At 37.5% G+C, this 27,542-nt stretch overlaps 1 protein-coding gene and 1 pseudogene across 2 annotated transcripts in view; both read left to right on the forward strand.

Moving 5' to 3' along the window:
* The window catches only part of LOC308252651 (phospholipid-transporting ATPase ABCA3-like), a gene marked incomplete at both ends in the record, with an annotated part of 346,909 nt that overhangs the window by 171,177 nt on the left and 148,190 nt on the right, over positions 1–27,542 (forward strand). The window contains 3 exon segments of the mRNA XM_080677416.1: positions 18,571–18,725; positions 18,965–19,120; positions 19,419–19,629. Of these exon segments, the coding sequence (XP_080533542.1) occupies positions 18,571–18,725; positions 18,965–19,120; positions 19,419–19,629 (522 nt within the window).
* On the forward strand, positions 4,071–6,215 carry LOC308254454 (60 kDa heat shock protein, mitochondrial-like; annotated as a pseudogene). The gene is made up of 2 exons: positions 4,071–5,058; positions 5,434–6,215. The product of its transcript is annotated as a 60 kDa heat shock protein, mitochondrial-like (transcript).

A 27,542-nucleotide genomic window follows, 5' to 3' on the forward strand; every position in this document is an offset into this window, starting at 1 on the left:
CCAGTCCTGATTTTTAAGCAGGCAGTGTGTCTTAATTTCTCGTATTCCTTTATTTTTGATTACACAAGAGTCAATTTGTGATTCAGCCCCTGGGTGGCAGTGTTTCTGGATTGACTTCCGGATCTCTTTGGCCTCTCTAGCCTGTATTTACATCCTTCTTTCCCTGTGGCACTCAATACCGGTTTGTGGAAGTGGGCTCAGAGTTGGCTCTCCGATGGTCACTCCCTGCTCTGATCCCCAGGTTCCAGAAAAACACTTTCCCCTGCATTCTCCCAGGGTGTCCCCTACTGGGTGATCCTATGTATTGGGCTTAGTAATCAGAAGCAAGGATTTGAAGAGTAAGAAGCCCAAGTGTGCGAACAATGGGTCTGCGCACAAGTCTAAGCAGCCGGCACACCTTTGAAATTCTTAGGCTGTCTCTGCACGTCAGATAAAAATGGGTTGCTTTTTAGAGATTCCTTTTGTTAGCAGCTCTGAGGACCCCCTTCCACATTCACGGATCACGCCAGCCCCAACAGCCATGGATTTTTCTAGGCACAGACTTCCCTGGTCCTCCAGCTCCTGCAAAACGCGTGTTCTTCTCTCCCGCCGGGACCAGAGACCTCACCTTATCCCAGGCGAAATCTGACCTTTCCGTGGTTGAGCGTAGAGCTCCTCTGAATCCGCGTGTTTGCGCCAACTGGGGACCGGTGTTCTGGGGCTTGCAGTTGTGGATATTCAGGCTTCTGATAAGCTCCACTTTCCCTTTCAAGATGGCGCAGACTCCGCGTCCGAGCCCGCAACTCCAGGAGGGGACCCAGCCATAGTGGGGGCTGCCCAGTCAGGGGAACCACGTCTAGCAGTCCCCCACCTTCTCCTGGAGTTTATCTGTCCCTTAACTTGCCAACAAACACTCTTCGTGCAACCCTCAACTATTCTTTCTTTCAGCTCTGGGACAAGGCTTGGAACACATCTGTCTATTCTGCCGCCATTTTTCCCCCCTCCAAAACAGCAGTTTAGAAGGTAGCAGGAAACTCCCAATCAGAGCAGCAAAAAGACAACAGAATTTAAAAAAAGGAAGATAGTTTAAGGGACCTCTGGGACAATGAGTAGTATAACAGTATCCACATAATAGGGGTTCCAGAGGAGAAGACAGCAATAGATTGAGAAACTATTTGAAGAAATAATGACTGAGAACTTTCCTAACCTGGTGAATGAAAAAGGCATTCAAGTCAAGGAAGTGTAGACATTTCCAAACAATATGAACTGAAAGAGGACCACACCAAGATACATCATAATAAAAATGGTGAAAGTTAAAGACAAAGAACATCTTAAAAACAGAAAATGAAAGTCAGTTATCTACAAGGGAACTCCAGTAAGACCATCAGCTGATTTCTCAACAGAAAAATGTAAGGCCAGGGGGATTAACACAAAATATTCAGAGTGAAGGAAAGCAAGGATTTAAAACAACACTAATCTAGCCAGCAAGGCTATCATTTGTAATTAAAGAAAAAATAAAAAGATTTTCAGACAAGAAAACCTAAAGGAGTTCATTACCTCCAAGTAAGCATTGTGAGAAATTTTAAAAAGATTTCTTTAAGAAGAAAAAAGAAAACAAACAAACAAAAGGAAAATAGTTATAAAGAATAATATGGCAATAACCACTTTAAAGATAAATGCTTCAGTCAAAGCATACGTAGCTGAAAGGATAAGAAAACAATCTTATATATGCCATCTACAAGAGACTCACCTTAGAATAAAAGACAGACTAAAAGTATGAATCTATTTCACACAAATGGAAATAAGAAAAAGATGGGTTAGTAATACTTATATCAGACAAAATAGACTTTAAAACTAAGGTCAATCCAAGAAGAGAATTTAACCCTTGTACATACTTATTTACCCAAATATATAAAGCTATTCTTCATGGACATATGGAAGAGATCAACAGTAGTACAATCATAGTTAGGGATTTCAACACCCCATTTAAATCAATGGATAGATATTGCAGACAGAAAATTCACAGGGAAACAGCAGTCTTAAATGAAATACTATAGCAGTTAGAATTAATAGATATCTTCAGAGGATTTTACCCACATGCTGCAGAATGTACATTCTTTTTAAGACACATGAAGCTATATCTAGGATAGACCATATATTAGCACACAAATCAAGTCTCAATAAATTTAAGAAGATTGAAATCATTTCAAGCATTTGCCCTATCAACAATGGCATAAAACTAGAAATCACAAGAAAAAAAAAAAACACACTGAAAACCACATGGAAGTTAAATAACATGTTATGCTGTAGCTGGTTTGGCTTAGTGGAGAGAGCATCAGCCTGTGGACTGAAGGGTCCAGGATTTAATTCCAGTCAAGGGTACATGCCTGGGTTTCAGGTTCAATCCCCAGTTGGGGGCATGTAGGAGGCAGTCAATCAATGATTTCCTGTCATAATTGATGTTTCTATCTATTTCTCTCCCTTACTCTCTGAAATCAATAGGAATATATTTTTTAAAATAAATAAATAACATGTTACTAAACAATGAATTGGTTAACAGTGATGTCAAGGAAGAAATCAAAAGATACCTTGACACAAATGAAAATGAAAACACAACAAGCCCAAATCTATGGGATACCAGGAAAGCAGTCTTAGGAGGGAAATTCATAGCATTATAGAAAGAAACAAGAAAAACTCAAGAAACAAGAAAAACCTCAAACAACCTAACTTTAAACCTAAACTAACTAGAAGAATAACAACAAACAACACCTAATGTGAGTAGAAGAAAAGAAATGATAAATATCAGTGCAGAAATAAACAAAATAGAGTCTAAAAAAAAACAAGACAAAAAGTAAATGAAACTAAGATCTTTGAAAAGATAAACAAGATTGACAAATATTTCTTCTTAACAGACTCTTCAAGAAGAAAAAATAGAGAGGACCCAAATAAATAAGATCAGAAATGAAAAAGGAGAAGTAACTGACCACAGAAATACAAAGGATTATAAGAAAATATTACACACAACTATATGCCAACAAATCAGAGCATCTGGAAGAAATGGATTAGTTCTAGGAACATACAATGTCCCAAAACTGAATAAAGAAGAAAGAGAAAATCTGGGAGGAGCCAAGATGGCAGCCAGAAGGATGGCAATGAGGGAGAGAGTATGAGTGAGGGAGGGAGTGAAAGGGGAGTGTGTGGAGGTGTGGTGTGTGTGTGTGTGTGTGTGTGTGTGTGTGTGTGTGTGTGTGGTGTGTGTGTGAGTGAGGGGGATTCTGTAGGAGTCTCAGGGACTAGCATACTAGGCTCTCCTAGATGAGGAGCCCCACTACTGCTGCAAACACTCCTGGGCATCTGGCACTGACAAAGAAACCACATCATCTTGAAGGGTAGAGTTGCTGTGACTAGGAGCCCAGCCTCACCACCACCCAGACTGGCCTCAGACGCAACCCAAGACTCTATAGCCACTCTGGCTATGACCTGCTACTATAGCTGCAGACCCATGGACACCAGGACTCCAGTCTTCTTGGCCACAGGCTCCTGTGAATCCTAGAGTGCATTCCCCTCCCACTGACCTACCACAGCTGCACAAGCCCAATGCATCCTGGCCCCTGAACTCTCCCATGACTCTTGGTATGTGTGAGGCTCCTGCTGACCCACTGTGGCTACGCGTCCTGGCTCCTGAGCTCTCCCATGATTCTTGGCATGTAGAAGTCTCCCGATGACCCACTGTGGCCACGCATCCTGGTGCCTGAGATCTCCTGAGACTCTTGGGATGCATGATGCTCCCGCCAACCCACCACTGTGGCACAAGCCCCACACAACTCGACACATGGACCCTTTGGTGATAGTAAAAATGGGGGAGACAAAGAAAAACATCCAAAGGAAAGAAAAGGAGGAATCACCAGAAAAGAAACGAAATGAAATGGAGGAATGCAATATGTCAGAAAAATAATTCAGAGAATGGTCATACATTTCATAAACCAGATGGATGAGAAAAATCAACAACTTATGTAAAAATCAAGAGGAGCCCTCACTTGCCACCAATGGCCTGCCTCGCCACCTGCATGCCCTGCCACTGCTCTGCAGAAATGCTTCGATTACACACAGTCCTTTGCCAGATTAGGCCCGTATCCAGGGCATTGGCTCCTCATCTCACATGGGCTTATGCCAAGGATGTAAAATTTGGTGCAGAGGCTCAAGCCATAATGATTCAAGGTGTAGACCTTTTAGCCAATGCTGTAGCCATTACTATGGGGCCAAAGGGAAGAACAGCGATTATTGAACAGAGCTGGGGAAGTCCCAAAGTAACAAAAGATGGTGGGACTGTTGTAAAGTCCATTGACTTAAAAGATAAATATAAAAACATTGGAGCTAAACTTGTTCAAGATGTTGCCAATAATACAAATGAAGAGGCTGGGGATGGCACCATGACTGCTACTGTGATGGCATGCTCCATTGCCAAGGAAGGCTTTGAGAAGATCAAAATCCAGTGGAAATCAGTAGAGGTGTGATGTTAGCTGTTGATGCTGTAATTTCTGAACTTAAGAAGCAGTCTACACCTGTGACAACTCCTGAAGAAATAGCTCAGGTTGTTACAATTTCTGCAAATGGAGACAAAGAAGTTGGCAACATAATTTTTGATGCAATGAAAAAGGTTGGAAGGAAAGGTGTAATCACTGTAAAGGATGGAAAAACACTGAATGATGAATTAGAAATTATTAAAGGCATGAAGTTTGATTGAGGTTATATTTCTTCATACTTTATTAATACAGCAAAAGGTCAGAAATGTGAATTCCAAGATGCATATGTTGAGTGAAAAGAAAATTTCTAGTGTTCAGTCCATCATACCTGCTCTTGAAATTGCCACTGCTCACTGTAAGCCCCTAGTTATAATTGCTGAAGATGTTGATGGAGAAGCTTTAAGTACATGTGTTTTCACTAGGCTAAAAGTTGGTCTTCAGGTTGTAGCAGTCAAAGCTCCAGGTTCTGGGGACAATAGGAAGAACCAGCTTAAAGACATGGCTATTGCTACTGGTGGTACCGTGTTTGGAGAAGAAGGATTGACTGTCAATCTAAAACAGTGGTTCTCAACCTTTCTAATGCCATGACCCTTTAATATAGTTCTTCATGTTGTGGTGACCCCCAACCATAAAATTATTTTCGTTGCTACTTTATAACTATAATGTTGCTACTGTTATGAATTGTAATATAAATATCTGTGTTTTCTGATGGTCTTAGGCAACCCTGCTAGCGACCCACAGGTTGAGAACTGCTGCTGTAGAGCCTAAGACCATTGGAAAACACAGACATTTATATTACGATTCATTAACAGTAGCAAAATTACAGTTATGAAGTAGCAACGAAAATAATTTTATGGTTGGGGGTCACAACAACATGAGGAACTGTATTAAAGGGTCGTGGCATTAGAAAGGTTGAGAACCACTGATCTAGAAGACATTCAGCCTCGTGGCTTAGGAAAAGTTGGAGAGGTCATTGTGACCAACGATCATGCCATGCACATGAAAGGAAAAGGTGACAAGGCTCAAATTGCAAAACATATTCAAGAAATCATCGAACAGTTAGATATCACAACTAGTGAATGTGAAAGGGAAAAATTAAATGAATGCCTGGCCAAACTCTGAGATGTGGTAGCTGTGCTGAAGGTTGGTAGGACAAGTGATGTTGAAGTGAATGAAAAGAAAGACTCACAGATGCCCTCAATGCTACCCGAGCTGCTGTGGAGGAAGGCATTGTTTTGGGAGGGGGCTGTGCCCTGCTTTGGTGCATTCCAGCCTTGGACTCATTAACTCCAACTAATGAAGATAAAAAAATTTGTATAGAAATTATTAAGAAAGCACTAAAAATTCCTGCAATGACCATGGCTAAGAATGCAGGTGTTGAGGGATCACTGATAGTTGAGAAAATTATGCAAGTTCCTCAGAAATTAGTTATGATGCCATGGTTGGAGATTTTGTGAATATGGTGGAAAAAGCAATCATTGCTTCAACTGAAGTTGTAAGAACTGCTTTACTATATGCTCTGGTGTGGCCTCTCTGGTACCAACAGCAGAAGTTGTGGTCACATGAATTCCTAAAGAGGAGAAGGACCCTGGGATGGGTGAGATGGGTGGAATGGGAGGAGGGATGGGAGGTGGCATGTTCAAGCCCTGGAATAGTGCTTTACCATCATTACTGAGAACTGAGAGTAAGCTCAGGGCATCTCCTCACCTATAACTTTAGAGAAGTCAGTTGAAGGAAATGATTGAAGAAAAGGCTGGGTGATGCTCAAGAAAATCACTCTAACCATCAGTTACTGGTTTCAGTTAACAACATACAATAGTTTACTGCTGTCATTGTCCATGCCTACAGATATTTTGTATTTTTGAATAAAAATACATTTGTACATTCCTGATAAGTGCAAGAGCCATGTACCAATGTACTGCTTTCAACTTAAATCACTGAGGCATTTTTACTACTGTTCTGTTAAAATCAGGATTTTAGTGCTTGTAATCACCTGATGAGAAGTGAAGAAGCAGCCTTTCTGTGGAGAGTAAGAATAATTGTGTACAAAGTAGAGAAATATCCAATTATGTGACCTTTGTGTAATAAAAATTTGTTTAAAGTTTAAAAAACAATCAAGAGGAAATCAAGAATGATATAGCTACAATTAAAAACACGATGGAGGGTGTCAACAGTAGAATAGAAGAAGCAGAGAACCATATTAGTGGTTTAGAAGACAGGGCAAAGAAACAAGGCAAATATGAACAACAATTGGAGAAATAAATTAGAAATCAAGAGGAGAACATAATGGAGCTTTGGGGAAAAAAAACAAAATGAAGTAACATACATATAATAGGGGTGCCAGAGGACAAGAAGAGGAGCAAGGATTAGAGAACCTATTTGAAGAAATAATAACAGAAAACTTCCCTGATTTGGGGAAGAAAAAGTCACACAAGCACAGGGAGTTCCAAACAAGATGATCCCCAAAAGACATATATAAAGACATGTCATAATTATAATGGCAAACATCAACGACAAAGTAAGAATCTTAAACACTGCAAGAGAGAGACAGAGAGTTACCTACAAAGAACATCACATTATATTATCAAATGATTTCTCAAAAACACATCAGGCCAGAAAGGAATGGAATGAAGTATACAAAGTGATGCAAAGCAAGAGACTGAATCCAATAATATCCTATCCAGCAAAGCTGTCATTCAAAAATGGAAGGGGAAATCGGGAGATTCACAGAAAAAAAGGGCTAAGGCAGTTTATCGCTACCAAGCCAAAAATGCAAGAAATGCTAAAGGGACTGTTGTAAAAACAAGAAATAGAAAGGGAAGAAGGAACATAGGCATAAATAATAGAAAAGGCTACAAACAAGTACCTATCAATAATTACCTTAAATGTGAATGCTCCAATCAAAACACATAGAGTGTCTGAATGGATAAGAAAACATGACCCATATATATGCTGTCTACAAGAGACCCACCTCAGAACAAGGTACTCACACAGACTGCAAGTGAAGGGATGGTAAAATATCTTTCAGGCAAATGGAAATGAAAAAAAAAAAAAAAAGCTGGGGTAGCAATATTTATATATGCCAAAATAGACCACAAAGTGAAGGCCATAACAAGAGATAAGGAAGGCCATTTCATAATACTAAAGGGATCAATACAACAAGAGGATATAACTCTGATAAACATATATGCACCCAATGCAGGAGCACCCAAATACATAAAAAAAAACTTCTGGAAGATATCAGGGGAGAGATCTACAGCAATACAATCATAGTAGGAGACTTTAATACCCATTAACATCACTGGATAGCCCTGACTGGTTTGGCTCAGTAGATAGAGCATCGGCCTGCGGACTGAAGGGTCCCAGGTTCGATTCCTGTCAAGGACATGTACCTTAGTTGCGGGCACATCCCCAGTAGGGGGTGTGCAAGAGGCAGCTGATCGATGTTTCTATCTCATCGATGTTTCTAACTCTCTATCCCTCTCCCTTCCTCTCTGTAAAAAATAAATAAAATATATATTTTTTAAAATCACTGGATAAATCCTCTAGATAAAAAAATAGCAAAGAAACAGCAATCCTAAATGACTGACTAGATTAGATGGACTTAATCGACATCTTTAGAACATTCCACCCCAAAACTACAGAATATACATTCTTCTCAAGTACATATGGGACATTTTCAAAGATAGACCACATATTGAGACACAGGCAAAGTCTCTTCAAAGTCAAGAAGATTGAAATCATATCAAGCATCTTCTCAGATCACAATGACATAATATTAGAAATAAACTACAATAAAAACAATCACACATTTCAAACACTTGGAGGCTAAATTGCATGTTATCAAACAACTAGAGGCCTGGTGTACAAATTTGTGCAGGGTAAAGTCTAGCTGGCCTGCGCCAATCAGAGCCAATCAGATCAGGCCAGCTGGGGGGAGGGGCTGTCTTGTTGGCGCTAAACTTGAGAAGTTGGCTGGTTGGCCCCATGCACAATAGGTGTGTGGGGGCTAATCAGGGGCGGGGCCAGCTGGGGGTAGGGGCCATGGGCAGTTGGCTGGTCTGCCCACCACCGTTTGGTGTGTGTGTGGGGGGTTGATTGGGGGTGGGAATGGTCAGGGGTAAGGGCCGCAGGCAGTTGGCCAGCACTCTGGTCATATTCCCAGTGGAAATCCTGGTTGAACACCCAGTCAAAGGGATAATTTGGATATTAGCCTTTTATTATATAGGATGATTGGGTTACCAAAGAGATTGAAGAAGAAATTAAAAGCATCCTACAAACAAATGACAAAATAAATATAACAATCCAAAATCTATGGGACACAGTGAAAGCAGTCCTGAGAGGGAAGTTCATAGCATTGCAGGCTTACCTCTAAAATCAAGAAAAATTGGTAATAAATTATCTAACTGTACAACTTAAGGAATTAGAAAGAGAGCAACAAAAATTGCCCAGAGTGAGCAGAAGGAAGGAAATAATAAAGATCAGAGCAGAAATAAATGACATAGAGATTAAAAAAACAACAACAAACAATACTAAAGATCAATGAAACCAAGAGCTTGTTCTTTGAAAGGATAAACAAGATTGATGAATCTCTAGCCAGGCTCACCAAGAAGCACAGAGAGAGGACTCAAATAAACAAAATCAGAATGGAAAGAGGAGAAATAACAACAGGAGACCCCACAGAAAGACAAACTATTGTTAAAAAAAAATACTATTCCAACAAACTGGTCAACCTAGAAAAAATGGACATATTCCTAGAAAAATAAGACCTTCCCATACTCAATCAGGAAGAATAAAAAATCTGAATAGGCTGATAACTATGGAGGAAATTGAAGCTGTAATCAAAAACTCCCAGCAAACAAAAGCCCTGGACCAGACAGTTTCACAGGGGAGTTTTGCCAAACATTCAAAGAATTAAAACCTATCCATCTCAGATTATTCCAAAAAATTCAAGAGGAAGGCACACTTCCAAGCTGTTTCTATGAAGCCAGCATTACCATAATTCCAAAACCAGATAAAGACACTACAAAGAAAGGGAATTACAGGCCAATATTCCTGATGAACATAGATGCTAAAATCCTCAACAAAATCTTAGCAAATCAGATCCAGCATTACATTAGAAAGATCATACAACATGACCAAGTGGGATTTATTCCGGGGATGCGAGGATGGTACAATATCCACAAATCTATAAATGTGATACATCACATAAACAAATTGAGAGAGAAAAAAACCCACATAATCATATCAGTTAATGTATAAAAATCATTTGACAAAATCCAACACCTTTTCCTGATAAAAACTCTCAGCAAAGTGGGAATAGAGGGATCATACCTCAATATATGGCTTTTAAGCCATAGATGACAAATCTCCAGCCAACATCATAACCAATGGGCAAAATCTAAAACCATTTCCCCTAAGAACAGGAACAAGACAGGGCTGCCTACTCTCACCACTCCTTTTCAACATAGTACTCGAAGTGCTAGCAATAGCAATCAGACAAGAAGAAGAAATAAAAGGCATTCAAATTGGAAAAGAAGAAGTAAAATTGTCATTATTCACAGATGACATGAAATTGTACATAGAAAACCCTAAATACTCCATTTAAAAATTACTAGATTTAATAAATCAATTCAGCAATGTAGTAGGATACAAAGTTAACAACCAGAAATCTATGGCTCTTTTATACACCAATAATAAGCTCACAGAAAGAGAAACTAAAAAGAATCCCATTTACCATTGCACCAAAAAAAAAAAGATATCTAGGAAAAAACTTAACTAAGGAGGTAAAAGACTTGTACTCAGAAAATGACAGGACGTTGAAAAAAGAGATAGAGAAAGACATGAACAAATGGAAGAACATACCATATTCATGGATTGGTAGAATCAACATCATTAAAATGTCCATACTACCCAAAGCAATCTATAGATTCACTGCAATCCCCATTAAAATACCAATGGCATATTTCACAGAAACAAACTCTCAAAAATTCAAATGGGATTTTAAAAAAAGAACTCAAATAGCTGCAGCAGTCCTGAGAAAGAACAAAGTCGGAGAGATCATAATACCAGATATCAAGCTATATTATAAAGCCACGGTTCTCGAAAAGGCCTGGTACTACCACATGAGTGGACACATCGACCAATAGAATAGAACAGAGAATCCAGAAATTGACACAAGTCATTATGCTCAATTAATATTTGACAAAGGAGGCAAGAACATACAATGGAGTCAAGACAGTCTCTTCAATAAATGGTGTTGGGAATATTGGACAGAAACATGCAAAAAAATGAAACTAGACCACCAACTTACACTTTACAAAAAAATAAACTCAAAATGAATAAAGAACTTAAACATAAGATGGGAAACTATAAAAATCTTAGAAGAATCCATAGGCAGCAAAATATCAGACATACGTCATAGCAATATCTTTACTGATACAGCTCCTGGGCAATGCAAAATAAAGAGATAATAAACAAATGGGACTACAAAAATAAAAAGCTTCTGTACAGCAAAAGAAACCATCAACAAAACAACAAGAAAACCCACTGCATGGGAGAACATATTTGCCAATGTTATATCCAATAAGGGCCTAATCTCCAAAATTTATAGGGAACTCATATATCTTAACAAAAAAGGTAAACAGTCCAATCAAAAAAATGGGCAAAGGACTTAAATAGACACTTTTTGAAAGTGGACATACAGAAGGCCAAGAGACATATGAAAACATGCTTAAAGTCATGAATCATCCAGAGATGCAAATCAACATAGCAGTGAGATACCATCTCACACCTGTCAGAATGGCTATCATCAACAAATCAACAAATGACAGGTGCTGGAGAGGATGTGGAGAAAAATGATCCTTCATGCACTGCTGGTGGGAATGCAGACTGGTGTAGCCACTATGGAAAACAGTATGGAGATTCCTCAAAAAATTAAAAATGGAACTGCCATTTGACCCAGTGATCCCACTTCTAGAAATATATCCCATGAATCCAGAAAAACCAATCAGAAAGGGCATATGCACCCCTATGTTCATAGCAGCACAACTTATAATAGCTAATGTTTGGAAACAGCCTAAGTGCCCATCAACAGATGAGTGGATTAGAAAACTGTGGTACATCTACACAATGGAATACTACACTGCTGTAAAAACAAAGAACTTTTACCATTCGCAACAGCATCATTGGACATGGAGAGCATTATGCTAAGCGAAATAAGCCAGTCAATGAAAGAGAAATACCACATGATCTCACTCATTTGTGGAATATAATGAACAACATAAACTGATGAACAAAAATAGATACAGAGACAGAGAAGCATCGAATAGAATGCCAAACCTCAGAGGGAAGGTAGGGGAGGGTGGGGGCAAGGGGGAGAGATCAACCAAAGGACTTATATGCATGCATATAAGCATAACCAATGGACACAGACACTAGGGGTGTCAGGGCTTGTGCTGGGGGTTGGGGGTGGCCACATATTGAGACAAAGACAAAGTCTATTTAAATTCAAGAAGATTGAAATCATATCAAGCATCTTCTCAGATCACAATGGCATAATATTAGAAATAAACTACAATAAAAACAATAAAAAATTCAAACACTTGCAGACTGAAGAGCATATATTAAACAATGAGTGGGTTACCACAGAGATCAAAGAAGAAATAAAAAAAAAAACATCCTGGAAACAAACAATTATGAAAATACAACAATCCAAAATCTTTGTGACACAGTGAAAGCAGTCCTGAGAGGGAAGTTCATAGCATTACAGGCTTACCTCAAAAACAAAAACAAACAAACTGGTAATAAACCATCTAACTGTGCAACTTGAAGAATTAGAAAGACAGCAACAAGAAAAGCCCAGAGTGAGCAGAAGGAAGAAAATAATAAAGATCAGAGTGCAATAAAATAACATAGAGACCAAAAAAAAAAAAAAATTACAAAAGATCAATGAAACCAAGAGCTGGTTCTTTGAAAGAATAAACAAGATTGATGAACCTCTGGCCAGACTCACCAAGAAACAAAGAGCAAAAACTCAAATAAACAAAATCAGAAATGAAAGAGGAGAAATAACAATAGACCCCACAGAAATACGAAGACTCATTTAAAAAATACTATGAGCAACTCTATTCCAACAAACTGGTTAACCTAGAAGAAATGGACATATTTCTAGAAAAATATAACCTTCCAAAACTCAACCAGGAGGAATTAAAAAATCCAAATAGGTGATATCTATGGAGGAAATTGGAGCAGTAATCAAAAAATTTCCAACAAACAAAAGCCCTGGACCAGACAGATTCACAGGGAGTTTTATCAAACATTCAAAGAAGAAATAAAACCTATCTTCCTCAGACTATTCCAAAAAATTCAAGAGGAAGGAACACTTCCAAGCTCTTTTCAAAAAGCGAGTATTACTCTAATCCCAAAACCAGATAAAGACAATACAAAGAGAGAGAATTACAGGTCAATATCTCTCATGAACATAGATGCTAAATTTCTCAAAAATACTAGCAACACAAATCCAGTATTACATTAGAAAGATCATACACTATGACCAAGTGGGGTTTATTCTGGGGATGCAAGGATGATACAATATCCACAAATCAATAAACATGATATACCACTTAAACAAACTGAGAGATAGAAACCATACCAATTGATGCAAAAAAAAAAAAGCAATTGATGAAGTCCAACACCGTTTCTTGATAAAAACTTTCAGCAAGGTGGGAATAGAAGAATCATACCTTAACATAATAAAAGCCATATATGACAAACCCACAGCCAACATCATACTCATTGGGAAAAAACTAAAACCATTTCACCTAAGAACAGGAACAAGACAGGGATGCCCAACTCTCACCACTCCTGTTCAACATAGTACTGGAAGTATTAGCCATTTCAATCAGACAAGAACAACAAATAAAAGGCATCTAAACTGGAAAAGAAGAAATGAAACTCCTTATTCTCAGATGACATGATATTGTACATAGAAAAACTCCAAAGACTATAAAAAAACTACTAGACTTAATAAATGAATTAAGCAATGTAGCAGGATATAAAATTAACACCCAGAAATCTATGGATTTTCTATACACCAATAATGAACTCACAGAAAGAGAAACTAAAAAAAAAAAAAAATCCCATTTACCAATGCAACAAAAATTAAGATAGGTAGGAATAAATTTAACCAAGGAGATAAAGGACCTGTACTCAGAAAATTTCAGGACGCTGAAAAAAAGAGATGAGGAAGACATGAACAAATGGAAGAATATACCATATTCAAGGACAGGTAGAATCAACATCATTAAAATGTCCATACTACCCAAAGCAATCTATAAATTCAATGCAATCCCCATTAAAATACCAATAGCATACTTCAAAGACCTAGAACAAACTCTCCAAAAATTCATATGGAATAAAACAAGACCTCAAATATCTGCAGCAATCTTCAGAAAGAAGAACAATGTTTCAGGGTTCACAGTACCAGATATCAAGCTATACTACAAAGCCACTGTTCTCATAACTTACTGGTCCTGGCAGAAAAACAGACATATAGATCAATGGAACAGAACAGAGGTCCCAGAAATCTACACAATCCATTATGCTCAATTAATATGTGACAAGGGAGGCAAGAGCATCCAATGGAGTCAAGATAGTCTCTTCAATAAATGGTGTTGGGAAAATTGGACAGATACTTGCAAAAAAAAAATGAAACTAGACCACCAACTTACACGATACACAAAAATAAACTCAAAATAGATAAAGGACTTAAATGTAAGATGGGAAACCATAAACATCTTAGAAGAATCAATATACAGCAAAATAGCAGACATTAGTTGTAGCAATATCTTTACCGATACAGCTCCCAGGGCAATGGAAACTAAGGAGAAAATAAACAAATGGGACTACATAAAAATAAAAAGCTTCTGCACAGCCAAAGAAACCATCAACAAAACAAGAAAGCCACTGCATGGGACAACATATTTGCCAATATTATCTCAGATAAGGATTTAATCTCCAAAATTTACAGGGAACTCATACAGCTTAACAAAAGGAAGATAAACAATCCAATCAAAAAATAGGCAAAAGACCTAAATAGACATTTTTCGAAAGTGGACATACAGAAAGCCAAGAGACATGAAAATATACTCAAAGTCACTAATCATCCAGAGATGTAAATCAAAACAACAGTGAGGTACCATATCACACCTGCCAGAATGGCTATCATCAATCAACAAACAAGTGCTGGAGAGGATGCGAAGAAAAAGGAACCCTCCTTCACTGCTGGTGGGAATGCAGACTGGTGCAGCCACTGTGGAGAACAGTATGGAGTTTCCTCAAAAAATTATCATTGAAACTGCCATTTGACCCAGTAATACCCCTTCTAGGAATATATCCCAAGAAGACAGAAACACCAATCAGAAAGAATATATGCACCCCTATGTTCATAGCAGTACAATTTACAATAGCTAAGATTTGGAAACAGCCTAAATGCCCATCAGCAGATGAGTGAATTAGAAAATTGTGGTGCATCTACACAGTTAGAATACTATGGAATACTATGCTGCTATAAAAAAGAAGTAATTCTTACCATTTGCAACAGCATAAATGGAACTGGAAAGCATTATGCTAAGCAAAATAAGCCAGTCAGTGAAAGATAAATACCACATGATCTCATTCATTTGTGGAATATAAAGAACATTATAAACTGATGAACAAAAATAGATAAGAGAGGCAAAGAAGCATCAAACAGACTGTCAAACTACAGCACAAAGGCAGGGAAGGTTGTGGGGAGGTAAGAGATCAACCAAAGGACTTATATATGCATAACCAATGGACACAAGACACTGGGGGGTGGGTGAGGGCATGTGCTGGGGGGTTTTGGGAGGCTGGGGGGAGGTCATTGGGGAAAAAAGGAGACATATGTACTACTATTTATAATACTTTAATCAATAAAATAAAATAAAATAAAAAGATAATGTAAGGAGCTTCTGGGAAACATCAAAGGTATCAATATTTGCAATATGGGGTGCCAGAAGAAGAGAGAGAGAAAGATATTGAAAACCTATTTGAAGAAATAATGACAGAAAACTTCCCCTACCTGAGGCGGGGCGGGGGTGGGGGGCGGTTAGAGAGCAACCAAACTCCTGTATGCATACATATTAGCAGAACCAATGGACACAGATGCTGGGGCAGTGGGGACTTGCCTGGGGTGGGAATGGCTGGGGCGCGGGGGGGGTGGTCAACTGGGGAAAAAGGAGACATATGTAAAACATTAGACAATAAAATAAATAAATAAATAAATAAATAAATAAATAAAAGAATAAAGAAAACTTCCCCTACCTGGTGAAAGAAATAGACTTACAAGTCCAGGAAGCACAGAGAGTCCCAAACAAGAGGAACCCAAAGAGGCCCAAGACACATCATAATTAAAATGCCAAGAGCAAAAGATAAAGAGAGAATCTTAAAAGCAGCAAGAGAAAAGCAGTTAGTTACCTACAAGGGAGCACCAATATGACTGTCAGCTGATTTCTCAATAGGAACTTTGCAGGCCAGAAAGGAGTGGCAAGAAATATTCAAAATGATGAATAGCAAGGACCTACAACCAAGATTACTCTACCCAGCAAAGCTATCATTTAGAATTGAAGGTCAGATAAAGAGCTTCACAGACAAGGAAAAGGTAAAGGAGTTCATCACCACCAAACCAGTATTACTGAAGAGTATGAAATGCTGAAGAGTATTCTTTAAGAAGAAGAAGATTAAATATATGAACAATAAAATGGCTATAAATACATATCTATCAACAATTGAATCTAAAAATAAACAGGGAATCTAATGAACAAAAATAAACTGATGAATAAAATAGAACCGGGGGGTGGAGATTACCCATAGACTTGTATGTATATATGCATTACCTATGGACACAGAGAATAGGGTGGTGAAGGGCTGGGTTGGGGTGGGAACCCCATGGAGGTGGAAATGGGGAAAAAAGGATACATTTGTAATACTCTCAACAGTAAAGATTTATTTTGAAAAGAAAATTAGAACATACAGTTAATGAAATAAAAAATTCTTTCTAATCTCTTCACTCCAAAGATAACAATTTATATTTTCTAGAATTTTCCTTTGTGTGAGGTATTTCTAATTATTTTTTTTAGGTGGATGGTATAAGAGAATTTATACTGTTCTTGCAACTTTTCTGTAGGTTTGGATTTTTTTGCAAAATAAAAACTTTAAAACATGGTAACAAAATGCCTCTCTTAAATGTACCACAAAAGCCTCAATTTTTTTAAAGCTCAGTAGGGCTTCAATATTAGTTTGTTTTTCATTAAATGTATCAGGCTAATATTGTTTAATAACAAGTTTCAGGTGTACAACTTTATAATACATCTGTATACTTTGATGTATGCTCACAACCTATAGTCTAGTCTCCTGCCATCTTTTATTTATTTCTTTTACCCTCTCCATCCTTTCCTCACTCCCCTTCCCCTCTGGTAATCATCATTTTGTTGTCTGTATCTATGCATTTGTTTGTTGCTTTTTACTTTATGTCCCACATATGAGTGAAATCATATAGTTCTTATCCTTTTCCATCTGATTTACTTCACTTAGCATGATATTCTCTAGGTCTATCCATGTTGTGGTAAATGGTAATATTTCATGTTTTTATTTTACTTATTAAGTTGATTGGAGAGACATTTGTCAACATGAACATATGGGCTTCATGTATGTGTTTCTATGTTACAAGACCTGTATATATTACTCTGTGTCCACCACCCAGAATCAAATCTTCTCCTGTCACCTTATATTAGGACCCCCTTCTTCCCCACTATTTGTGTACATGTTTTTATTTATATACTAGTAGCCTGGTGCCACGAAATTTGTGCATGGGGGGGGTGTCCCTCAGCCTGGCTTGCACCTTCTCCAATCTGGGACCCCTCGGGGGATGTCTGATTGCCAGGGGATGTCCCTGTGGGATCAGGCCTAAACCAGCAGTCAGACATCCCTCTTGCAATCCGGGACCACTGGCTCCTAACTGCTCACCTGCCTGCCTGCCTGATCTTCCCTAACCACTCTGCCTGCTGGCCTGCTCACCCCCAACTGTCCCCCCAACTGGCCTGATCGCCCCCAAATGCCCTCCCCTGCCGACCTCATGGTCCCCATTTCCCCTCCCCTGCCAGAATCATGGCCCCCAACTGCCCCCCCCCAGCCAGCCTCATGGCCCCCAACTGCCCTCCCCGGCCAGAGGCCCATCCATGGCTGGGCACAGAATGCTTGGCTTGTCACTGGGGTGATGACACAAGCATTCCGCACCTGGCCCCGGCCAGAGGCCCATCCGTGGCCGGGCGCGGAATGCTTGCCTCGTCACCGTGGCAACGACACAATTGTTCCTCCATCCCACCCCCCTGTGGCCACAGTGACGAGGCAAGCATTCCACCAGGCTGCTTATGCTTCCCGCTCTCAGCGGCTGCCCCCCCCCCCCCCCCCCGCATCCCCGGGACTGGATAACTCTGGTGGGGCTGAGAGGACTGGGCGCCGCCATCTTGTGGCTATGGGCACAGACATCTTTGTGATGGAGTGATGGTCAATTTGCATATTCCCTCTTTATTAGATAGGATATGTATCACGTCTTCTTTAATCATCCGCTGAAGAACTCTTGAGTTGTTTCCATGTGTTGTCTATTGTAAATAATGTTACAACGAACATATGTATCTCTATTTATGAATAATTGTTTTCAAAATTGTCAGGTAGATACTTGGTAAAAAGCTTGCTGGGTCATATGGTAGCTCTATTCTTAATTTTTTTTAGAAACCTCCATACTTGTTTTTCAGAATGACTATACCTACCAGCAGTGTATGAAGGTTCTCTTTTCTTCAGATCCTCTCCAACACTTATTATTTCTTGTCTTATTGATAATAGCCATTCTAACAGCTGTGAGGTGCTGAGATATTACTAATTCTAAAGAGTAATCTACAAGTATATTTTGAAGTTCATGTACTAATGAACAGTTTGTTGTCCTGTTCCCTCATGAAAACTAAGCTTCTGTATGTCTTCTGCTTGATTCTAGGTCTCTATCCTGCTACCAATGGAGAGGCCTATATTAATGGATATGCCATCTCAAAACAGATGGACAAGATCAGGAAAAGCTTGGGCCTGTGTCCCCAGCAGGACTTGTTGTTTAATTACTTGACAGTAGCAGAACACCTTTATTTCTATTGCGTGGTAACCAAAGACATGTTGCTTTATTTCCACTCTATTCCTGTACTTAAGATAGAGTACCTACTATCAATATCCTTATTCTTAGAAAGTTCAAAAAATTATTTTTGATGAATTCTTCTTTAAACATAAAGAGAGGCAAGGGTAAGAAGACACTGTGTAGATGATGTAAGAAAAGAGCTGGTGAAACATGTTTCTGACGATGAAGTTGGAAGCACCATGTAAAGTCTCACTTCTTTTCCTAGATAAAAGGAATCCCTCGAAAGATGTACCCTAAGGAAATTGACCGTATGCTGTCTGCTTTTAACCTCCTGGAAAAGCGAAATGCATTTTCAGCGTCACTGAGTGGAGGAATGAAGCGCAGACTCTCCATCATTATAGCACTTATAGGGGACTCCAAGGTAAAAGTAAAGTAAAAGCTAAAAATGGATCCCCACTGAAGCAAGTCTAAAGCTGACAAAACCCATGTGCTTATATGTATCTAACACTCTAAAAGGAGCCTCCCAAATCCCAGATGTGCTTACATTATCAACCTTGATAGAATAAAATGGCCATAGGTTTGGAATCAGTCCAGCATTCCTAATTAAGTTTCAGTCTAAGCTTATCATCTTAGCTTAGTTGGACAAGTGACTGGAAAGACCCCAGTGCACTAATCCGTTGTGTTTAACGTGGTCATGGAGTTGTTGTTCTGGTCTCTAGGTGGTGATACTTGATGAGCCCACAGCTGGTATGGACCCCGCCTCGCGAAGGGCCACCTGGGACCTCCTTCAGCAATATAAACAGGGCCGTACCATCTTACTGACCACCCACTACATGGATGAAGCTGACATCCTTGGTGACCGCATTGCCATCATGGTGAAGGGATCCTTGCGATGCTGTGGCTCTTCACTTTTCCTCAAAAAAATATATGGTCTCTCTCCCTTTAATCATTCTTTTGATATTGATGTCTTGATATTATTCTAACATAACTTTTATGGATATAGATATCTTAATAATATTATTTAACATAATTTTTGTTTGTTTTTTATACCTACCAATCACTTCAATGATTCCCTCTGTTCTTTTAATTGGGTTCAACTATGAGCCCTTTGAAATAATGGTCATATTTAAATTTTTCAAAACTATTGCATTGTCTAAATTTCATGTTTATTTCTTTCATATGACATCCATTTAAATTATAATTTTCCCAACTGTAGTTGGGCCTTTAATGAGATAGATATATTAATAAACAGATAGATGATAGATGGAAGACAGTAGATAGATGATGAATAGATAGATATATTTGTGAATTCTATGAAAAATGTAGGGAATAAGTTATCTACTCCTTGCTTAACTCAGTATAAAATTGCTTCTATATGTGCAGAATATTTTATTCTAATTTTGAGAAGACTTTTTCTAAACATAAAAATGCCAAATATGTCTTAATAGCTTCCTAACTTCTTTTAGGTAATTATTTAAAATTATCTATACATCAGTTTTCTTTGGCCCCCTAAATAAAATTTCAGTACCTTATCTCCAACTTTTCATATTTCTTTCCATTTTTTTTCCTGAAGCACTAGCTTAATAAAATATATAATTTATTAATTTACCTTGTTTATTATCTGTCTCTCCTCTATAGAGGAAAATTTTTAAATGAAGTGTAATTTATGTGGAGTACAATGAGCAGATATTCCATGCTCAGTTTGATGAGTTTTTACAATTGTATATGCCCATTTGACTCCAAGTAAAGCAAGATACAGAGTATTTCTATGACCCCAGAAAGTTCCCTTTAACCTCTTTTCATCAATTCCCTTTCCCAGAGGCAATTGCCTTCTCATTTTTATTACCATACATTAATTTTGCCTGTTCTTGAAAATAACATAAATGAATCATACACAATGATTTCTTGTTTCTGGTTTCTTTACCTCAGCACAGTAGTTTGAGATTAACCTTTGTTGCTGCATGTATCTGTAGAACACACGTTCTACTCTTCATGGATTTTTAGGTTGTTTTAGGTCATTTCTAATTTCCAAATATCATGAATGAATGTGTTGTAAACTTGCTTGTAAAAATCTCTGTTGGAAAAAAATTTATATTGGGTGAAAATACATAGGAATGTAGTTACTCGGTCAATTATTAAGTGTACATTTGGCCAAAAGAGTCTCCAAAGTGCTTGTGTTATTTTATAACTACCAGCATGTTTGAGAAATCAATTTGCTCTACATCCATATCAGTATTTTGGTATTGTATTTAGATTTTAGCTGATCTAGAGAATGTGAAACAATATTACTTCAATTTTCATTTTCTTAGGAATAAATATATTTAGTACATTTTCATGTACACATTGGTTCTTTGTATAATTTACTCTGTGAAATATAATATTGGTTTTGTATCTTTTTTGTTGTTAATTTGCAATTCACATATTCTGATATATGTATTGTGAATATTTCCTCAAATGTGTTTCTTGCCTATTCATTTTTTTGCTAGTATCTTTTTTATTGAGCATAACCTTTTAATTTTGAAAACCCCAGTTTATCAATTATTTTCCTTTTTTTGGTCCATGCTTTTAAGGAAACCTTTGCTTATGTAAAGGTTGAAAATATATTCTCTTATATTTCTTCTGGATTTTTTATGGTTCTAGCTTCTAAAAGTTTATGATCTATTTCAAGTTAATTTTTCTGTGAATGGTATTAGGTAAGTTGTTGATGTTGATTTTTCCATGTGAATATCCAGAATACATTTAACTCTTTTATTTTTTCTGTTGAATTGGCACTTCTGATGAAAATCAGTTGACTCTTTATATGTAGGTCTACTTTTGGATTTTCTATTGTTTCATTGACTTAGGTCTATCTTTCTACAAATACCATAGTCATGAATACTGTGTCTTTGCAGTAAGTCTTGAAAACAGGTAATATAAATCCACTAACTTTTTTTTTCAAAATTAGTTCACCTGTTTTAGGCCTTTTTTAGTTCCATATGAATTTTAGGGTCATTTTGTCAAATTCTACACAAAAGCCTGGAAGGATATTGATTGGGATTGCTATGAATCTTTATATAATTTTGAGAAGACTGTTCATTTTAATAATATTGACTCTTCCCTTATATAAACATGGTGCAATTTTTTTTCTTTATTTAGGGTCCATCCATTTAATTATTTTGGGCTGTATTTTGTTGTGTTTACTGTGAAGGTCTTTCATTAGATTTATTCCAAGCTATTTTTGTTTTAAATTTTATGTAAATGATATTATATATTTAAATTCATTTTACAATTGTGTCTTTTCTAATATTTAGATACTAGAGACCCGATGTATGAAAATTCATGCACTGGAGTGGGGGTTCCCTCAGCCTGACCTGCCCCTTCGCACAATCTGGGAGCCCTCAGGGGTGGGAGGCAACCCGGCGATCAGGGAAAGGTGATTCCCCCATCACACCTCTGCTGCTTCCACTGCCAGCAGTGCCAGCTTTGGCCGGCCCTGGTTACCTGAGCCTTGAGCCAGCCCTGGGCAGCTGGGGGACTGAGGGGACTGGGCAACTCTGGAGGCAGGCACGTGGCAAGGCCGGGCCGGTCTGGGGGCAGGCCCAGCCTTGACACACATCTACCGCCCTGGTGGGGCTGAAGGACTGGGTGCCATCATCTTGTGGCTGTGAGCACTGCCATCTTTGAGGGCGTAGCAGTCAATTAGCATATTCCCTTCTTATTGGCTGTGGGTGCCACCATCATTGAGGGTGTGGCAGTCAATTAGCATATTCCCTCCTTATTGGCTGTGGGTGCTGCAATCTTTGAGGGTGTGGCAGTCAATTAGCATATTCCCTCCTTATTGGCTGTGGGCGCTGCCATCTTTGAGGGCGGGATAGCAATTAGCATATTCCCTCCTTATTGGCTGTGGGCACTTCCATCTTTGTGATGGCATGAGGGTCAATTAGCATATTCCCTCTTTATTAGATAGGATATAATGACTTCTATATTGATCTTATATCCTATGAACTTGTTTATTCACATGTTAGGTCTGATAGTATTTTTGTGGATTCTGTGCAAAAATCTTGTCACCTGTGTATCAGAAAAGTTTTACTGGTGTAAGAACAGACACATAAATCAATGGAACAGAAGAGAACCCAAAAATAAACCCATGTATATATGGTGAATTAATTTATGACAAAAAAAATCTTAAGAATATATAATGAGGAAAGGACAGTCAATTCAATAAATGATGTTAGGAAACTTGGACAGCCATATGCAAAGGAATGAAGTTGGAACACTATCTTAACACCATACACAAAAATCAACTCAAAATGGATCTATGACTTTTCAAGTTAGTGTTTTTTGTTTTCCTCAGATAAATGCCCAGAAGTGGAATTACTGGATCATTTGGTAGTTCTAGTTTTTTAAATTTATTTTACTGAATATATTGGGGTGACATTATTTTGGTTTACAAAATTTATTGTTTTATTTAAGCATAGTTGTTATACAACCTTATATTGGTTATATTAGTTTTGGTGTATAGTGACTGGACATTTTTATACCTTGCATTATAATCAGCAAACTAATTCTGGTAATCATCTGTCATCTTGTAAACTTATTGCAATACTTGAGGCCTGGTGCATGAAATTCATGCACAGGTAGGGTCCCTGGGCGTGGCTGGCCATCAGGGTCAATCGGGGCCTTCCGGCTGCCAGCCAGGGCCTTCCTTCATTCCGTGCTGCCCCCTGGAGGTCAGCACACATCATAGCGAGCCATCAAACTTCCAGTCTCCTGGTTGAACTCCCGAGGGGACACTTTGCATAGTAGGCTTTTATATATATAGATTATTGACTATATTCCCATTCTTCTTTCAACCATCCCCTACCTACTCCCTTCTGGTAACCATCCCTTTTGGTTTCTGTTTCTATGAGTCTGTTTCTGTTTGTTTTGTTTTATATTCTACATATAAGTGAAATCACATGGTATTTGTCTTTCTCTGACTGACTAGTTTTAAGTTTTGAAGAACCTCCAAACTGTTTTCTACAGTAGCTACACCATTTTGCATTGTCACCAATAGTGTACAAGGGTTCCAGTTTTCTCACATCTTCCCCAACACTTGTTGTTTTTGTTTTTTAATAGTTGTCCTAATAGGTGTGGGGTGATATCTCATTGTGGTTTTGATTGGTAATGTTGAGCATCTTTTCATATACCTCATGACCATTTCTGTGTCTTTGAGAAATGTTTATTCAAATCTTTAACACATTTTAAAAAGGATATTAGTATTTTTGCTACTGAATTTACTACTGAGTTAGGGTTCCTTATATATTTTGGAAATTAATTCTTTACTTGTTATAGTCTTTGCAAATACTCTTTCTCATTCCACAGGTTTGCCTTTCCATTTTATTGATTGTTTCCTTTGTGGTGCAGAGGGTTTTTAGGTTGATGTAACCCCACTTGTCTATTTTTGCTGTTGTTACCAGTGCTTTTGGTGTTATATCCAAAAAAATTATTGCCAAGATCAATGTAAAGAAGCTTTTACCCAATGTTTTCTTTTAGGAATTTTATAGGGTCAAGTCTTATGCTTAAGCCTTAAATACACTTGGATTATATTTTTTGCAATGATGTAAAATTTTTGTGTATGATGTAAAATATGGGCCCATATTCAGTCTTTGGTTGGTGAATATCCAGTTTTTTCAATACCATTTGCTGAAGAAGCTATCTTTTCTCTATCGTGTATTCTTGGCACCTTGTTGAACAATTGACTATATATGTGTTAATTTATTTCTGGACTCTATTGTATTACATTGATCTATTTTTTTCTAATTTAATGCCAGTACCATACTGTTTTAATTACTGTTGCTGTATAATATATTTGAAGTCAGAAAGTGTGATGCTTCCAGTTTTGTTCTTTCTTGAAAAAAAAATTTTTGTTACTCAGGGTCTTTTGTGTTTTCAATTAATGTTAGGATCTTCTTCTATTTCTATAATAAGTGCCATTGGGATTGCATTGATAGAGATTGCATTAACTCTGTAGATCACTTAAGGTTCTATTGACATTTTAGCAATATTAATTCATGAACACAGGATGTTTTCCCATTTGTTTGTGTCTTTATTAATTTTTATTAATGATTTTTATCAACGCATTTTAGTTTTCAGTGTACAAATATTTCACCTCATTACTTGAGCTTAATTCTTTATTCTTTTTTAATGCTATTGTGAGATTATTTTCTTAATTTTATTTTTGGATAGTACATTGTTAATGTGTGGAAAACAATTTATTTTTGTATGACTTTTTATCCTACCTCTTACTGAATTATATTAGCTGTAACAGTTTTGTGTCTGTTTTTTTGTGGAGTCTTTAGGGTTGCCTATATATCTCATCATGTCATTTGTAAACAAAGATAATTTTTCTCTTTCTTTCTGATTTGGATACCATTTTTTTCCTTGCTTAATTACTCAAATAGAACTTTCAGGATTTGTTGAATAGAAACGGTAAGAGTGGTTACCCTTGTCTTATTCCTGATCTTAGAAGAAAAGCTTTTAGTTTTTCACCATAGAGTATGATATTAGAAGTCAGTTTGTCTTATATGGCATTTATTACGTTAAGTTGCTTCTAAATCAGAATAATTGAGAGTTTTTACTATGAAAGGGTACTACATTTTATCAAGTGCTTTTTCTGCACCTACTGAGAGGATCATGTGATTTTTTCTTTTATACTGTACATGTGTTTCTTTTATTGATTTGTACCTGTTAAACCATGTTTGTATACCAGGAATAAATCCCACCAGATCATGGTATTTTTCTTTTAATGTGTTCTTGGATTCAGTGTGCTCATGTTTTGTTAATGATGTTTACATCTATGTCTATCAGTATTATTGGCCTGCAGTTTTCTTTTTCTGGGTTGGTTATCAGGGCAATGTTGGCCTCATAAAATGAGTATAGAATTGTACTGTACTCTTCAATATTTTTTGAATTATGAAGAACTGTCATTAGTTCTCTTTTAAATGTTTAATAAAGCTTCTCAGTGAAATTATCTGAAGTTTTGATAATTGATTTAATGTGATAGTTATGTTTAGACTATCGCTTCATGATTTAATCTTGGTAGATTGTGTGTTTCTAGGAATTTACCAATTTTACTAGATTATCCAATTTGTTGTCATATACTTGTTCACAGAACTCTCTGGTGATCCTTTTTACTTCTATGACATTAATTGTAATGTCTCATCATTTCTGATTTTATATTTAAGTCTTTTTCTTACTACTACTAGAGGCCTGATGCACAAAGATTCTTGCAAGAATGGGCCTTCCTTCCCCTGGCTGCCACCTTTCTGCCTTTGCTCTGGCCCAGAGCCATCTTTCTGCCTTCCCTCCGGCCCAGAACCGCCTTTCTGCTTTCCCATGCTGCCCAGAGGCCTGGAGTGGCTGGGGCGATGCAGAATGCCTGCGTAGTCGCCAGGGTGATGACGCAAGCGTCTGCCCCTGGCTGCTCGGCACCTGTGTGTGTGCAAATTAACCCGCCATCTTTGTTGGGTTAATTTGCATACTCACTCCTGATTGGCTGGTGGGCATCATGAAGGTACGGTCAATTTGCATCTTTCTCTTTTATTAGTGTATATATCTAACTGTTTGTTTATGTTTTTAAACAACCAACTCTTAAAAAGAAAAACTCATGGACAGAGACAACAGTATGGTGATTGCCAGAGGGAAGAGTATGTGAGGATAGATAGAAAAGGTAAAGGGAGGATAGATGGTGATGGAGACAGACTTGACTTGGGGTGGTGAACACACAACAGAATATACAGAAGATATATTGTACAATTGTATACCTGAAACCTATATAATTGTATTAACCAATGTCACCCCAATAAATTCAAATAAAAACATAGGAAAAATAAGTTTTGTAATTTTTTTCTATTGTTTTTATATTCTCTATTTCATTTATTTATGGCATATTCTTTATTATTTTATTCCTCTGGTAACTTTGCAATTAGTTTGTTCTTTTTCCAGTTCCTTGAGGTATAAACTTAGGTTGCTTATTAGAGATCTCTCTTCTTTTTAATGTTGAGGTTTACCATTATAAACTTTCATCTTAGTACTGCTTTTCAGCATCCCATAAATTTTGGTATGTTGTATTTATTTTGTAAATATGTTTTTATTGATTTCAGAGAGGAAGGGAAAGGGAGACAGAGAGAGAAACATCAATGATGAGGGAGAATCATTAATTGGTTGCCTCCTGCACATCCCACCCTGGGGATTGTGCCCTGACCAGGAGTCAAAACGTGACCTCCTGGTTCATAGGTCCATGCCCAACCACTAAGACACACCGGCCGGGCAGTATGTTGTATTTTTATTTAAACCTGGCTCAAGATATTTTCTAATTTGATATCTTCTTTGACCCTTTGGTTGTTCAAAATGTGTTACTTAATTTTGAATTTTCCTGTTTTTCTTCTGCTGTTGGTTTCTGTTTTCATTCCATTATGACCAGAAAAGTTACTTGGTATAATTTCAATCTTAAATTTGTTAAAACTTGTTTTGTGATAAAACATCTGATCAATTCTGGAGAATGTTCTATGTGCACTTGAGAAAAATATATATTCTGCTTCTGTTTGTTAGTATTATTTGTATATTTTTGTTAGGTCCATTTGATCTATAGTATTGTTCAAGGCCTCTGTTTCTTTGTTGATTTTCTCTCTGGTTAATCTGTTCATTATTGAAAGTGGGATTTTGAACTCTCCTACTTTTATTGTATTTCTGGTTATTTCAGCCTTCAGTTCTATCAACAGTTGCTTCATATATTTAGGCTTCTGTTATTGGCTGTATATATTTGTATATATTTTCATGATTCTTATGTCTTTATTTTGAATTGATCATTTAATCATCATCAG

The sequence above is a fragment of the Plecotus auritus genome (assembly GCF_963455305.1).
Source record: "Plecotus auritus genome assembly, chromosome: 7".
Taxonomy (NCBI): domain Eukaryota; kingdom Metazoa; phylum Chordata; class Mammalia; order Chiroptera; family Vespertilionidae; genus Plecotus; species Plecotus auritus.